Genomic DNA, 15,263 nt, shown 5'->3' with positions numbered 1-15,263 from the left:
TTTTAATGGTGGATATCTAGTCACTATTTAATTTTTCCTGTGGTGCGGTCCATCTGAGATTTATATATTTATAATGTTTTTCATCAAGCCCTTAAATGGTCTGTAAAAATTGATGAACGGAATGGATGAAAAACATACATCATTGTGGGGCCCACAGAGCACCGACCATCAGCCACGGGGCTGGTGGCAGGGGGAGTCGCCAATCCGTTTCCGGTGTGCGTGGGGGCTGCTGACAAACCTCTCTCCTCTTTTTTTAAGCGCAGAAGCGCTGCGGAAGCAACCCACGGACATTTCTCAAACGCTCGAAACCCCGAAATCGAAGCAAAAACGAGAGAGAGAGAATGTGGGAATCCATCTGCCTAACGCTCGCAGCGACGGCCGGGAATAACATCGGCAAAGTTCTTCAGAAGAAAGGAACAATCATCCTCCCTCCTCTCTCTTTCAAGCTCAAGGTATTTCGATCCGTCTCTTTCTGATTCGTTTCCGTTGATGGTTTTCTGAAATCTGGGTGTCTTTAATTTCTGCTACTTTGTATTTGGTTTGTGGTTTTTGTGAGCTTTAGTCGTCTGGGGCTTTCTTGTTTCGGGTTTGAGAGCTTTCGGCATCTGGGTCATTGGGATTTCTGGTTTCTTGAATTGTCTTGGATCTCTGGGTTGTTTTCTCCAGATTTCTTGTCATCTGGCTGTTTCTGATTTCTGTTTGAGCGTTTCTGGCATCTGGGTGTTTGTGATTTCTGGTCTTTGGAATGCTCTGTGCATCTGGATTGCTCTGATTTTTGGTTTTCTCAGAGTCACTGGCATTTGAGTGTTTGTGATGTCTGGTCTTTTTTCTAATATTTTGGGCATCGTGGTCCTTCTGATTTATGTGTTTGTGATTTCTGTTCTTTGTGAATTTCCAGCATCCGGGTGTTTGTGATTTCTTCTTTGTCTTTTCTTTTTTTAATGATCTTGACATCTGGGTCTTGCCAATTTCTGGTTTCTGAGAATTTTTGGCATTGGCTGTATGTAACATCTCATCTTTGACAGTTTTTGGCTTCTTCTTCTTCTTCTTCTTCTTCTTTTTGCTTCTTTTTTTTTTTTTTTTTCCTTTTTCTTCCTGTTTTCAAGTGTTTTTCATTATCCAGTCATCCTCAAAGGATGCAGTTGGTTGTATTCGTAATCAGTCTGGTCATCCTTAATGGTGCATCTGGATGTACTTAAGGGGCCGTTTGGATGCCTGTAACTTATGTAAAATGTAACAAAGTTACAGGTAAGTAAGTTACAGATTTGTGTGTTGGGTTCCAGTCCTTGCCCCAGTGGTAGACTCTGAGGAGTTTCAACACGAGGTCTTGGGTTCGAAACCCATAGGAGGTGAAATCCCACCACGGCGTGCGTGGGTGTGTGGCAGGTGCGTGTGTAAAAAAATAAAAATAAAAATAAAAAGTTACAGATTTGTGTGGGCCCCATCATGATTTGTGTTTTATCTATGCCGTCCATCTATTTCAGATTATTATTTTAGGGTATCATCACAAAATGAGGAAGATCCAACTCTCAAGTGGACTACACCACAGGAAACAGTGGTGATATAATGTTTACCAATAAAAAATTTATGGGGGCCACTCATGTTTATTTCCCATCCAACTTGATGATTTGGTCACATAGACCTGGATGAAGGGAAGATACAATTTCCAGCTGATGAATATGTGGCCCACCTGTATGTAGGCATGTTGCATACGTGGGCCCACTTTTATGGCCCAACTGATGATTAGTTTTGTACAAAAATTTGTCCAACTATTTATTTAGACGGGCTCAATAAGATGGCATATGTTTATTTAAGATTTTTTGTGTCATTTTGATTTTTAAATGATTCCCTACTCAAAGCTCTGGTTGGTGTGAATATATAGTTTCCTACTTATAAGTTATAACTAAGTTACAAGTTACCCAAACACAGAAACTAAGTTACCTGTGAGTAAGTTACAACTTACATCCAAACATGATTATCTTACAACTTAAAAAACTTACAGGCATCCAAACACAGCCTAAAATCACAAGCAATTTGAATTTCCTGGCTGGAAGCATATTTATCTTCATTCTGCTGTGTTTGAGAATTCGAAACTGCATCACACCTGCTATTGTTTATCCATCTTATCATACTCAGATTGTGTTTGGGGAATGTATTTGATGCTGATTTGGGTCACTTGGTACCCTTACGAATGGAAACAGACTCCATTAATAAGGGCCTTTGCTCACATTTGGGTGCTGGAAAATGGTTGGAAACGAATTCCTATGGGAATTCTTTTCACGTTTTTGAATCTTCTAGGATTTCTCAGAGAAAGCTGTGGAGGAAATCCACAGGGATTTGATTCCTCTCCAATGGTCATGTTTTGAAATGTTATAAAGCCAAGCCTAAGATCCTAACAACAAACACTTTCCAGCATTGAAACACGATTTTTGGATTCCTAGGAATGGCTTTCCCAGTGCACAAACAGTATAAACACAATCTGATTCACACAATCTGTTTCCAGGAAACAGATTCGTTCCACCTATTAATATACCAGGGAGTCAAATGACCCATAAGGTGGACGGAGTCTTTCTACCCTTTATTTGCTTGCAACATCCAAACCCATCCGAAGCATGCTGATTTTTTATTTTTTATTTGGAAATTTAACGATTTTATTGAAACCAACTAACAAAAATAGAGAGAATAATTTTTCAACGGAGATGGAAGACTGATGACATCTCCCAGCAGTAAACCATCCGCCATGGAAATTGCCTCATTCCCAACCTGGTGGGCAAAATGTTTAGCCCAGATGAAAGATAGCAGAACTCAGCAAAGAGAAACAAAAGTTGCCATGGCTTGTCTTTACCTTTTTGAGCCCAAGAAATCATGCTCAAAGAGTCTCCTTCAAAAACAATGGGCCTGGATAGCTTTGATGCAAATAATCGAGAGCCTTCTCTCAAAGTTAATGCCTCGTTTAGTTGAGTTTCCCGTTCCCGTGTATCCCAGAGAAGAAAAAGCGATTGAACTTTGTTAATATCTAATTACACCCACAATCCCACTTGATCATGATTTTTCCAAGTGAAGATCCGTCAAAATTAAGCTTTCATAGCATGTATTTACTACTATTAAGTATAGTTGCACGAAGCATGATGCGAAGCGGCAAAAATTTGGGTGCGAGAGCGGGGAAGTGTCTCTTTCAAAATGTAAATAAGTATAAATAGGTAGGAAGAGGGAACGAGTGTGAGAGTCTGGAATAGGGTTTTGAAGTGGGAGCGGCACCTACTTAGAAGGATGCTCAACTTAGGTATAAAGGCATAGGTGGTGGCAATTTAGGAAACTAAAATTTAGACAATGGATGATTAGTGTGGGGAAGGAGAAATTGTGATCAGATCGGATTTTTATGATATGGGATTTGGAAGTGTTAGACAAGGTGAGCAACGAGGTAGGGACCTTCTTAACATTAGTTTTGGTAAAGAAATAAGAGGCAACTTCATGTTACGTCTGTTTATGGTACAAATGGTGTAGGGCTATGGTCTTTCTTATAGGCCGATTTGGACTGGGTGAGAAGTTGGTGGCCAAAGAGTTTGGTAATGACATGTACTGACAATTTTTATCTGTTTTTGATAAAGTTAGAAGAAAAGTATCCAAGAGGCTTTGAGTAATGTGACTGGAAGAAGAGGCTTTGTTTCAAAGGTGAAGTGTTGGTGGAGATCATTGAGGGTGGATGGATGGGTGAGCCTAGGGGTGTACATGAACTGAGTTAGCTCGCTCGACTCGACTCGAAAAAGCTCGAATCGACTCGGTTCGAAGCTGAGTTTGAGTTGATTTTTTTAGCTCGAAAAAATTTTAAACCGAGTTTGAGCTTGCCCGAGCTCGACTCGACTCGTATTGATGTTGCTCACCAAGTGTTTGATGAAATGACTCAACGAAGTAATGCAGGGGCATTTCACACCGGGTTCAAGTGCGGTAGCCCGTGGGATGCGCGGACACTCTGGGTGGGCAGCCCATGTGATTTGGGGCCCACGAGCCCACGAGGGGGGTTCAGTTGAGGTCCTAACCCATGAGATGTGGGGCCTGGGCTATGAGATGAAGGGATTAATTCGCCATATTCTAACAATTCGAGCTTTTAGAGCAAGTGATTAATTGTCCTGCATCAAATTAGTGTCAAAGCGAGAGGTCTCGTGTTCGAGACTCCTCACTGGGGGTGCTTAAAGCAAGGGCATTTTCACACTGGGCTTGAGTGGGGTAGCCCGTGGGATGCGGGGACACACTCAGGGTGGGCAGCCCATATGATTTGGGGCCCACAAGCCCACAAGGGGGGTTCGGCCGAGGTCCTAACCCATGAAATATGGGGCCTGGGCTATGAGATAAAGGGATTAATTTGTCATACTCTAACAGTTCGAGCTTTCAGAGCAAGTGGTTAATTGTCCTGCATCAAATTGGTATTAGAACGGGAGGTCTCGTGTTCGAGACTCCTCACCGGGGATGATTAATGCAGAGGCATTCTCACATTGGGCTCGAGTGGGGTAGCCCGTGGGATGTGGGGACACTCGGGGTGGGTGACCAATGTGATTTGGGGCCCACGGGAGAGGTCTCGTGTTTGAGACTCCTCACCAGGGGTGATTAATGCAGGGGCATTTCACACCGGGCTCGAGTGGGGTAGCCCATGAGATGCGGGGACATACTCAGGGTGGGCGGCCCATGTGATTTGGGGCTCACGAGCCCACAAGGGAGGTTCGGCCGAGGTCCTAACCCATGAGATGTGGGGCCTGGGCTATAAGATAAAGGGATTAATTCGCCATACTCTAACAGTTCAAGCTTTTAGAGCAAATGGTTAATTGTCCTGCATCACGAAGTGTCGGCTAGTGGCAAGGAAGGTATGTATATAAAACAAATACCATTTTTTTCTTGATTTTGATGTTGCCTACAAGGTGTTTGATGAAATACCTGTAAACAGTTCTTATTGTTTTACATACAGTGAGAAATTAAAAGTGCACTTCATGCGTTTCTGAAAATGCCGCAGAGGCTTGATCTTGGCTCAAACTCGGCTCGAACTAGCCCGAGCTGCTGATTGAACCAAGCTGGCTAGTCAGGCTCGAGGACTAAGCCAAGCCAAGTCGAGCCATGCCAAGCTCGACTCGTGTACACCCCTAGGAGAGCCATCGATCAATTAATGGCAAAACTTAATTTGCTTAAAGGTCAGATCTAGCAATAGAGCTGGTAGGACTATTTTGTAGTAATGAAGGGGAATGAGGTTCAAGAAATAAACTGTTAAAAGAGGTTCAACAAGTAAACATGAAAGAAGAGGAAGGGTCCATTTTTTAGGAGGAGAGGAACATTAAAAATTAGAAATGATCTTAAGCTTGAGTCAAGAGGAAGGCAAATGAGGAGGAAATTAAATGGAGGCAATAGTCACGTGTTGCAGTTGAAGGGAGATAAAAATACTAAATTATTCCACGGCATGGCAAATGCAAGGAGGGGTAAAAGGATCTATAGTTCACTAGTTAGTTGTGGAAAGAGTGGAAGTGAAAGAGGAAGTACACAAATACATTGTGAAGTACTACAAGGAATGCCTCTCAAAAGAAAGTTGGGAAGGATTGAGATTGGACAAGTTGGAAATAGCTCAAATATCACAAGTAGCAGATTAATTGGATCATCCAATTGGGGAAGATGAAGTGGAGAAAGTGATAGCAGAATTGGGTAGAGAAACCATTAGGTCCTAATGGTTTCCCCATGGCATTCTTTCGAGTGTTCCGGAGGAGATTAATGACATTCATGTTAGAGTCTATAGCACGAGGTCTTGGGTTCGAAACCCATAGGTGGTAAAATCCCACTACGACGTGTGTGGGTGTGTGGAGGTTGCGTGTGTAAAAAAAAAAAAAAAAAAATGTTAGTCTATAGTAGGGGTAAGATCTTGGAGGATATAGGGTCCTTGTTCATTGCTCTTTTCTTGAGAAAGATGGCGTGGATCATGGTATTAAAAAAAAGGTTTACATTACGATCATAACAACCGTTACATAATGGTGGTGTCTGTTACGTAATACGAGGATATAATGCTCAATTTGACCAAAAAAAAAAAAAAAGGCTTTTAATAGGCCAATATGGGGTTGTAACGCAATACAGGCTCATAACAAGCTGATATGGGGCATATACACATTTTCCTTAAAAAAATCCGACCGTTACGGTCTGTATTGTAGCGGCCATAAGGCTGGCAATTATGGCCACCATTACTATTATTGAATACTTTGGCATGGATGGTGAAAGATTTTTGTCCCATACTTCATAAGCCGTATTTGGGGATTGTATACAATTTGTGCCAAAGTAGAAAGGTGCTCAATGGAGTGATCTGATGGTCACAGGGCCCTTTGTTCTCTCCAATATGTTGATATATTAATGTGTTTATTCTAGTGTCCAACAAAGTGAACTTAGGATTTCCTTGGAAAGGCAAGGAAGAGCAGTACAAATGCCACCTTGTAGAGTGGAAAGAGGTATGTCAGGTGATAAAGAAAGGGAATCTCGTAATAAGATCTCTTAAATTATGAATTCATCCTTGAGGTGGAAAATGGAAGTTTGTGGAAGTAGCCCATTCAGAGCAAATATGAGTCCCTTTATTGGGGAGAGGTATGTCAGGTGATAAAGAAAAGGAATCTTGTAATAAGATCTCTTAAATTATGAATTCATCATTGCTCGGGAAATTATTATGGAAATTTGAGGTGGAAAATGGAAGTTTGTAGAAGTAGCCCATTCAGAGCAAATATAGGTCCCTTTATTGGGGTGGTCAAGGTATTCCATAACGGTAACAATGGTCCGCCATTACTGTTATGATACGGGCTGTAAAGGCCACAACGCCTTTAAAAAAAAATAAATCTATTTCAGCCCCGTTATAGGACCATTGCAGGCCACTTCTTCTACAATGGCCATTACGGTTGTTTCGGCCCTGTAACGCATGATGGTTACCACTGTTGCCCATAATGGTTAACCGTTTTGGCATACCTTGGGGGTGGTACACCAAAGATTATCACAATATGAAGCAATGGGTTTGTGTTAGTTGTGGGAAGGGCGAAAGAAGTTCTATGTAAAGGAATCTTGGTGTGAAGAACAAAATTCTAGAAGGATGTTTGGTGTGAAGATTGTGCCTTTGGATAAAGCCTACCCCTACTACTTGTTTCAAGTGGTGCGAAATAAATAAGTGATGATATCCATGCACTATGAACTTTGTGGGTGGCCGATTGGTGTGGACGCCAAAGTTTATGAGGAATCTTAATGATGGGGAAACAACACATTTCCTTGAACTCATGGGGAGATTATATGGATAGCATCTGTTCCCTGTAGAAGGTGGCGCCAGGGAGTGGGGTCTTGAGAACCCTAGTATGTTGTCAATCAAGTCTCTATTCAAAGATCGTGGAATGTGCAACTTGTAGTGTGAGCAACCTCGATTGCCTACATTTGGCAATGACAAGGTCCTCATAGGGTGGTTTCTTTGGCTCGCTTCATTACAAAGAACTTGGTCATTTCTATACCCTTTTTAGGATTGTTTGGGTAATGCTAGGACAATTTAGTATTTTCTTTTCGCATGGCATGAGTGTGGGAGCATGGGGAATGATGGAGAAAATTTCTATATCACCTCACTACTTGCAGACCTTTGGTTGATATGGAAGGAGAGGAATCATAAGACTTTTAGCAATAGGGTAGAGGTGGCTGCTTTTGGGGGTGTGGGTGTCTCATATGTTTTAGGGATGTCACTAAGAACAAATTTTGGAACGTTTGGGAACGATCTTGCTTGTAATGGGTGAGATGATTCTTGATCCTCCTCCCCTGTTTCCATTGTTTATAGGGGCTCATCCTTTTCTTTTGGTTTTAGTAAAATCTAGTTACCTTTAAGAGAGAGAGAGAGAGAGAGAGAGAGAGATATTTCCATTGGCCATTGGGAGGTGATTACCATATCATGATTGTCTTCAACTTGTGAAGTTCAATTGTTATCATCATCATCATCATCATCTTCATAACCTTATCATAGCTATTTGGGGTTGGTTTCACTAAGCTTTTGAATGTGATGGGGACATCACATTACAGACGCCATTACACACATATCAGAGAAGGGTTTGAACTCCAGTGTCCTTGTGGCTAGGCGAGTATCCGTTCTAGTCAAGAGGAGGAGCCAAAGACCCCACATAGCATGTGGGTTGCATGGAGGATGTTTTCGGACTGTTGGATCGTGAGGACTTCACAATCGAACCGTTGGATGCAACTTGATCATGGCCCGCCGTGATTGTGGACGTCTTCAGAGTTAATCGGATGGTCTTAATTTCTTAGGATTATAGTGATTTTTATTTTTAAGCATTTAGTTTACTTTTTGAGGCTTTATTTACATGTTTTATTGGTTTTATGCTTTTACAAGGAGGTATTTGTAACTTACAAAGTAGGGGTTAAAAACAAACAGGTTTTTCATCAATTGTCTTTTTTTGTAAAAGACCAACTTTTTAGACTGTAAAGGCTTGGACGTCCAACCTTAGCCTTTTTTTTTTTAATGAGGTGATGTTAATGAAAAAGCTTGAAGTTTTCTTCTCTCTCTTTTTTTTTAGAAGCAACAGAAGAAATTCATTAAAAGCCAAAAAAAAAAACATACAGAAAAAAGAAAGAAAACAACTATTTGCTGAGATAGCAGACAGACCCTAGCACCCTAAAAAGCAAAGATCATCTCCTTTCAAACACTTAACATTAACCGCCCATTCAACTAACATCCTCTTAGCCCTAGCCCCAACTCGTTAACCGACGACGAAACGTCATTGAAGCATCTCTCGTTCCTTTCTAGCCAAATTGACCACCAAATAGCCAGAATGGACATTCTCCAAATGGGAGTTCTGATTTTTCCTAGCCTGAACACGTGCCACGAAGTTTTCTTCTCTTGTTCGTGTTTATAGAGAATGTAGTGCAAAACCACATTAGGTGTGAATCCGAATGAAAGCTTGGTGTGAAGCTTTGTTCATCCATCCATTCTCTCGTCTCAAGCTCCAAATGTATTTTTTCTCATCTCCTCTCTTTTTTTCCTCTCAAATCTCCCTCTCCTTTATCTTTTTTCTTTTCCTTTTCTTCGTAAACCCAAGCATCCTCAACCCATCCATAACTCAAACCATCCCAACTTATACCCAAATGAAAAGTCCGGTTGTAAGTGTGAATCAGTATATCCGTACAGACTGTTTTGTGAACCCCACTTCAATCATTTTCTTACATCCTTCCTTATTCTTCTTTCTTCAATCAAACCCTAGATTTCCCTTTCAAATAAACCGTAATTTTAGATTTCCCCAATTTCCAAACCTTAACCCTAATGCTAATTTCCCTAAACCTAGAATCCATTTAGGACTTAGGTGATTTCCTTTAAAATAGTTCTACCATCATGTTTTGGATGGAATTTCTATATTCCATTGGGCCTATTTCAAATTAACATCTTACTAGTTCCTTTGTACAAGCATGTGGTAGCCTGGGATTACAAATAATTGCTTCTTTGATTAATTGTTTGGTTTATGATGAGGTTGCTGAAATTTCATACTTTTGTTGCTCATGTTTAAACTAAAAATCTGATTTCATCTATCATCCTAGGTTAGAAAACCATCCATCATCATCCTGTTTTGCTAATCACCCAAAATGAGATCTCTTGTTATTTGCTTGGTAAAGATTTGATGCCCGGCTGCCCACCTAACACCAACCCTCCTTTACCTAGGCTTGGGACTGGGTGATGCTCTCTACTGGGCAAAGTTGTGACGTATTTGCATGTGGCAAACATTCCATGACAGGGACAACCAGGTCATGCAATTGGTTGACTTCCTACCTTTTTTTTTCATGTGAGATGTGAGATCGATCTCCATCTTTGAGAGTTGGGCTTCAGTAATTGAATTCCTTGTCCTGATGGCATTTCCTTGCAAGAAAATGTTGAATCCGTCTTAACCCTATAACCTTCCTTCAAAGTTGCCTTCTTTGTTTCATGTGAGAGGTGAGATCGATCTCCATCTTTGATAAATGGCTTCAATGCTGGTACTACCTTGCAAGAAAAGGTTGAATCCTTTTTCTTCCCACAAATGCTGCCACTGAGGTGTGATCATGGCCATTGGCTAGTACTTAGGGCAGCCCCTCCCATCCAACATATCAAATGATTATATTCTATGAAAGCTGGAGACAACCCCGGTAGGTGGGAAGCTATGGCCTGTGATCAGGGTTGGAGTGCCTGGAAAGAGGATGAGCGGAAGACCTAACTAACAGGGCTTGAGTTGTCGCGTTGCAGTCAAAGTTGTGGATCTGGATCTGAACTTGTAAAAATAAAAATAAAAAATTAGAAGATCTTCACAGATGTGGCAGAAGTAAATAATAACACGGTAGAATCACTCTACCAATCCAATGGGGTTGCACCAAAAGAAAACAATCCTGATCACAGGAATTAAAGGAAATGAAAGCATTCATTCTTCATAATATTCACAACTAGTCCGTTTGTTTTGTCATTGCTATGTGTATGTAGCCTTACACAACGGATTTAATGCTAAAAAAAGTTGGAAAACTCCTATTGATTGTTGATTTAATATGGAAACTAAACCTAGTTCCTATTGGTGCAGTAGTAGAAAGTTTCCTAGAATATCTTTACATCAGCTAATAAGGAGTCCAAGAATATCGCAAGTTCGCAACTCTTACAGCCTCTTTTATGCAACCATATGAATATTTTGTGTTGTACGATTTTTTGTACAAAGTTCTTTTTTTTACATAGAGACTCCATTCTCAAATACTATATCTGTAGCAATTGTATGAGCTTTCATGCATGCATATGGAGGTAATTTGTTTGTATGTATTCCCCCTAGATCATCAATATGGTACTTGTTTGCCCTCTCATGACTGTGTATAAAACTGTATTTTGTTATGAAATAGTGAAGACGCTTTGTCATATGGGAATGTTGACATGGGAAGCTGTTAATACATTGATCCTTGTGAACTCTGATCTTCAATATCAGAGATCTTGAAAGATCTTCTGTGATTATTGTGTATCTGTATTGAACTTGAATATTTTTTCTTATAAAGTGGCTTCTTATATGTTGCTATGGGCCCTGAACAATGAATTTAGGTGATAAGAGCATATATTTTCAACAAGGCATGGATTATAGGGTTCCTTATGGATATATTTGGAGCACTTTTGATGTTGAGAGCTTTGTCTCAAGCTCCGGTAAGTGTATTCGATATCAAGTCAGCTCTTGTTCTCCCTATTGCTATATGATCTGCCATCATGTACTTCTTATTACACGTTTGATGTTGATGGGTTCTTCTCTTACTTACCACATGACTCGTAAGCACGTACTTTGGGAGAGTAAAGTTGCTTTTGTAGATTTGATCTTTACAAAATTCATTTCTAAGCTTTTTGTGACTAATTTACCTTTATTCTTTATGAATCATGCTAAGACTCCAATTGTAGTTTTTCCTAATCACCAAGATTTTTAAGGAGGATATAATTTTAAAATGAAAAAAAAATAAATAAAAATTAGGGAAGCTCTCTAGACAGTATTTTTGTGAACGATGGAAAAATTGGAAAGAAACATGTTGATACAAGGTCTATCAAGGACGTGTGTCTCCACCGAGGCACAGATGTCTGTCTATCTTGGCGGGTTGGGACTTGGGTTCGAAGACCGAGATCTGATGATGTAATCTCCATCATTGAGCAGTTTTAGGAGGTTAGTGTTGTTTTTGCCTCTACTCCACTGCCCAGACACCCTCTCAGTCATTTTTTGGCTTATCCTTCTTCGACCATGCCTTCCCCTCTTCTTTTACTTTTGGAGGGTGAAGCCTTGTTGCTAGAGTCCATTAATGCAGGGGGATTTTCTCTTTCTCCTATCGAGTTTCTTTTGTCGATACATCCTCAAGCTTCTCTGGGGGCTTTAGATCTGGAGTATGATGGAGTGGTGGCTGATGTTGTTGATCATGACAGGTTTCAGGTCGTGGTCCATGAGCTATTTGCTTCGTGTAGTAAGTTCAATGTAATGGAGCTCCCTGCTTACTTTCTTCCTCAAGGTAGGTGCTTGCAGGTTCATCCAAGGGGATCTTTCTCCTTACCTTTAGACAACAAGTGCAAAGTTGGTCCGGCTTGGGTTGGGGATTCAGAAACTAAGGCCACTCTAGTTTTTGCCTTGGGTGCCTTGTCATGTCTCTGAAGAGATCGAGACCGTCAACATGGATTAAGAAGAAGCTTGAGAAATCGGCTAGCTTGATGAGAGTAGATATCAAAGGTATGGAAGATTGTGTGTTGGTATTTCAATGATTATTCTAGTTTGGAGTATTAAGGGCCTGGGTTCTGCTAATAAATGGAATGTTGTAAAGGAAATGTACGAGTGAACTCTTCATCTTTAAAATAATAATAATAATAATAATAAAAGATAGGAGTGAACATGGCATATGTGATTTTGCTTCACAAGCAAAAACCAAGGATCTAGCCTTAAGAAACACTGCCTCAGCACTCCCGAATACATCTCTGAAACATTTATTGCTTCTATCACCCCAAATGGCCCACAATACTGCAAGGAGAAAGTCTCCAAATTATCTGACCCGAAGCTCCGACGCCACCTCCATGCCACTGAATTAAGAAAAAAAAAACTATCAATAGAGTTGGGCATAACCCATGCCACCGAAGAGGTCTAGGTTAGTTTGGATGCTGGTTGGAATAATATCAAGGTGGAAGGTAGGTCGAAGGGTATTTTCATCATCTATGACCCTCAAATCTCTTAGAAAGGTCAATTCAACAATGTGAAGGGTGTCTCTTTTCATCATGTTTGAGTCCTTGGTGGGTGGCTGCTTTTGGCCTCTTTGATGTATGGACCAAATGATCCAAGGGATGAGGCAGGAATTCTTGCTGGAGCTTGGAAGGGCCCTAAGGTAAGAATTCTTGGAGCTTGGAAGGGGCCCAAGAAAGGATTCAAGCAATTTTCTATTTAAGGTGGATGTGGAAAGAGAGGGGATCTTTTGAAGTGAATGGGTTTCTATAGCAAGTGGACTAGTTCGATCAGGGGTTGTTTATCCTCTCCTTGATTCTCCATTTTTATTAACGTAACCCCTTAGGGTTTCTTCAAGCCGAGTCATGGAATTCATCAAAGCAATCCCCTCCAACCCTTGCTTTTTCTATTGAGGTTGAATCTCTTTTGAGACTTGGGGCTCATTAATTGCACGGTTATGGGTGAACATAAAGACTTTGGAGATTATGCTGATCTCCAGAGATGGGTCAAACTTGTAAGCCCAAAATTGCAGAGACATTCTTGTATACCTTGAAGTTGTTCCGGGCCTCAAGGTAAATCTTACCAAAAGCAATCTATATTGGGCATTAACTTAGAGTGTGCAGTGGATTCTTCTATCCCGTAAGATAATGGGTCTAGGGAGACTGCTTTTCTGGTTAAGCACCTCGGCATCCTAGTGTTCATAGGCAAAATGGGTTTGGATTTTTGGGATTTTTATAATTGAGAGTATTCTAGAAGATCGGCAACTTGGAAGAGTAAATTTATTTCCCTTGGTGGGAGGATCACTCTAATTTGCCATCCTCTCTTCAGTCTATTTGATGTCCATTCACCGCTGCACTATGGAGATTGCTTCCAAAATTGAAACGATTATTATACGCTCCTTTGGAATGACTGGGAGGGTGCTCACAATTTTCATTGGATAGCTTGGGACAAGGTTTGCTGGTGAATGAAGGTGGTCTTGCGCTAATATCAAGAGACTTGGGACTGCTAAGCAAAACCAATCCCCACCTGGTGTTGGATTTTACTACGAATCATCAATCAAATTAGGAGAAATATCAAAAAATAATGATTTGGGGGCCATTTTTCCCTGGATGCAAAGATTGGCAGAAAACTTACCTCAAATCAGCCAAAAAACTTATACAAAATCATCATAATTTGTCTAAAATCGATATTGACCAGATCATAATCTTGATCTACTCTGTCCATGCTGATAGGACAATTGCTAATGTCAGCTGTATGGATGCAGATGTCAGCAAGGCCCCATAGCAGCAATCAACAAAGAAATCTAAAGAACCACACTTTGATACCATAGTTGAGATTCATGAACCAAAAACAGGACAATAAAGGAGATTAAGGAGAGCAGAGAAGGAAAGAGAGGAAACGTGAGATGAGGAAAGTGTTTGATTAGTCTATCATTATGATAGACTAATCTATTTATATTAATAAGAAAAGGAAATCACAATAATGCCACTAGAAGGTAAAAGGACTAAAATACCCCTTAAAAATATCTATAATATCACAAGAAGTTCACCTAGCATGAATATATTCTTTACCTTAAAAAAAATAATAAAAATAATAAAAAAATCAAAATTAATGGATGGTCCCTTTCAAAAAAATTAATGGATGGTCGAGGATCTAACCCAATGCACATGTTTGGCCCACAGGATGAGTGAATTGGCTTGATTTTTGCACTCCGGTGGTTTGAACTTTCCATGGTTTGGATGTCAACATGTCACGAATGTGGACCTCTGAATGTTTGGCCTTCTCTGGTCAAATATGGACAGTTGTTTTTTCTTAACCACCTTTCTTTTGGCCACACAATTGAACGCTTTAGATTTTCCAAATGTTTGTCTATGAATATGATTAGCATGAAAAAACACAATGAAGCCAAAGAAATTTGCAGATGCAAGCTAGCAAGTAGCAAGAATATCAGGTTGGTATCTGCAACATGCTCAGGACCTCGTTTTTTGTTTCTTTAAATAAAACTTGTTTCTCAATACCCAATCATCTGTGTCTGGAAAGTTCAATACTGAAATCTAGCCAGATATTGATGTTTACTTTTATGCATGAAATCTGTGGAACTCTTTGTCAGTTGGACATTTATTCTGCTCTTCTTAACATAAAGAGTTTACTCACGGCAGGTATCTGTTATACAGCCAGTTTCTGGATGTGGACTCGCTATACTTTCAGTCTTTTCCCACTTTTATCTAAAGGAGGTGATGAATGCGCTTGATTGGGTGGGAATCGTCATGGCTGGTGTTGGCACGATAGGTAATGTAAGTTAAAGAATGAATTTTCCCTGTGTTGAGCTTTCTTGTAGTCTCTCCTCTATTAATTTTCATAAACTAGAAACCTAAGATGGCAGTCAAGAAAACTCAAAAGTGAAGGAATTGTCTCATTTTTAAATTAATAAAATCGAAATTAAGAATGGTAGGTACAAGAAGTATACAAAACTCACATTCTTAATCGTATGGATTTTGGACACGAGAGGTGGAACCTTGATGGTGACGCTATCATGGACAAAGCTGGTAA

General features: G+C 40.3%; 1 protein-coding gene across 2 annotated transcripts in view; it reads left to right on the top strand.

Annotated features, from left to right (window-relative positions):
• Positions 1 to 231: 231 nt before the first annotated feature.
• Positions 232 to 15,263, top strand: part of LOC131218360 (probable magnesium transporter NIPA9) — a 29,188-nt gene continuing 14,156 nt past the window's right edge. The window contains exons 1-3 of one of the 2 annotated variants that reach the window (XM_058212978.1): positions 232 to 452; positions 11,081 to 11,179; positions 14,888 to 15,002. In XM_058212978.1, the coding sequence (XP_058068961.1) occupies positions 342 to 452; positions 11,081 to 11,179; positions 14,888 to 15,002 (325 nt within the window). In that variant the 5' untranslated portion in view covers positions 232 to 341. Of the gene's footprint in view, positions 453 to 11,080; positions 11,180 to 14,872; positions 15,003 to 15,263 lie in introns of both variants that reach the window. The other variant, XM_058212980.1, reaches the window with a different exon arrangement.

This window comes from Magnolia sinica, chromosome 1 (genome assembly GCF_029962835.1).
Source record: "Magnolia sinica isolate HGM2019 chromosome 1, MsV1, whole genome shotgun sequence".
NCBI lineage: Eukaryota > Viridiplantae > Streptophyta > Magnoliopsida > Magnoliales > Magnoliaceae > Magnolia > Magnolia sinica.
The sequence above is the reverse complement of the archived record's forward strand: the minus strand, read 5'-3'. Positions and strand labels throughout refer to the sequence as shown.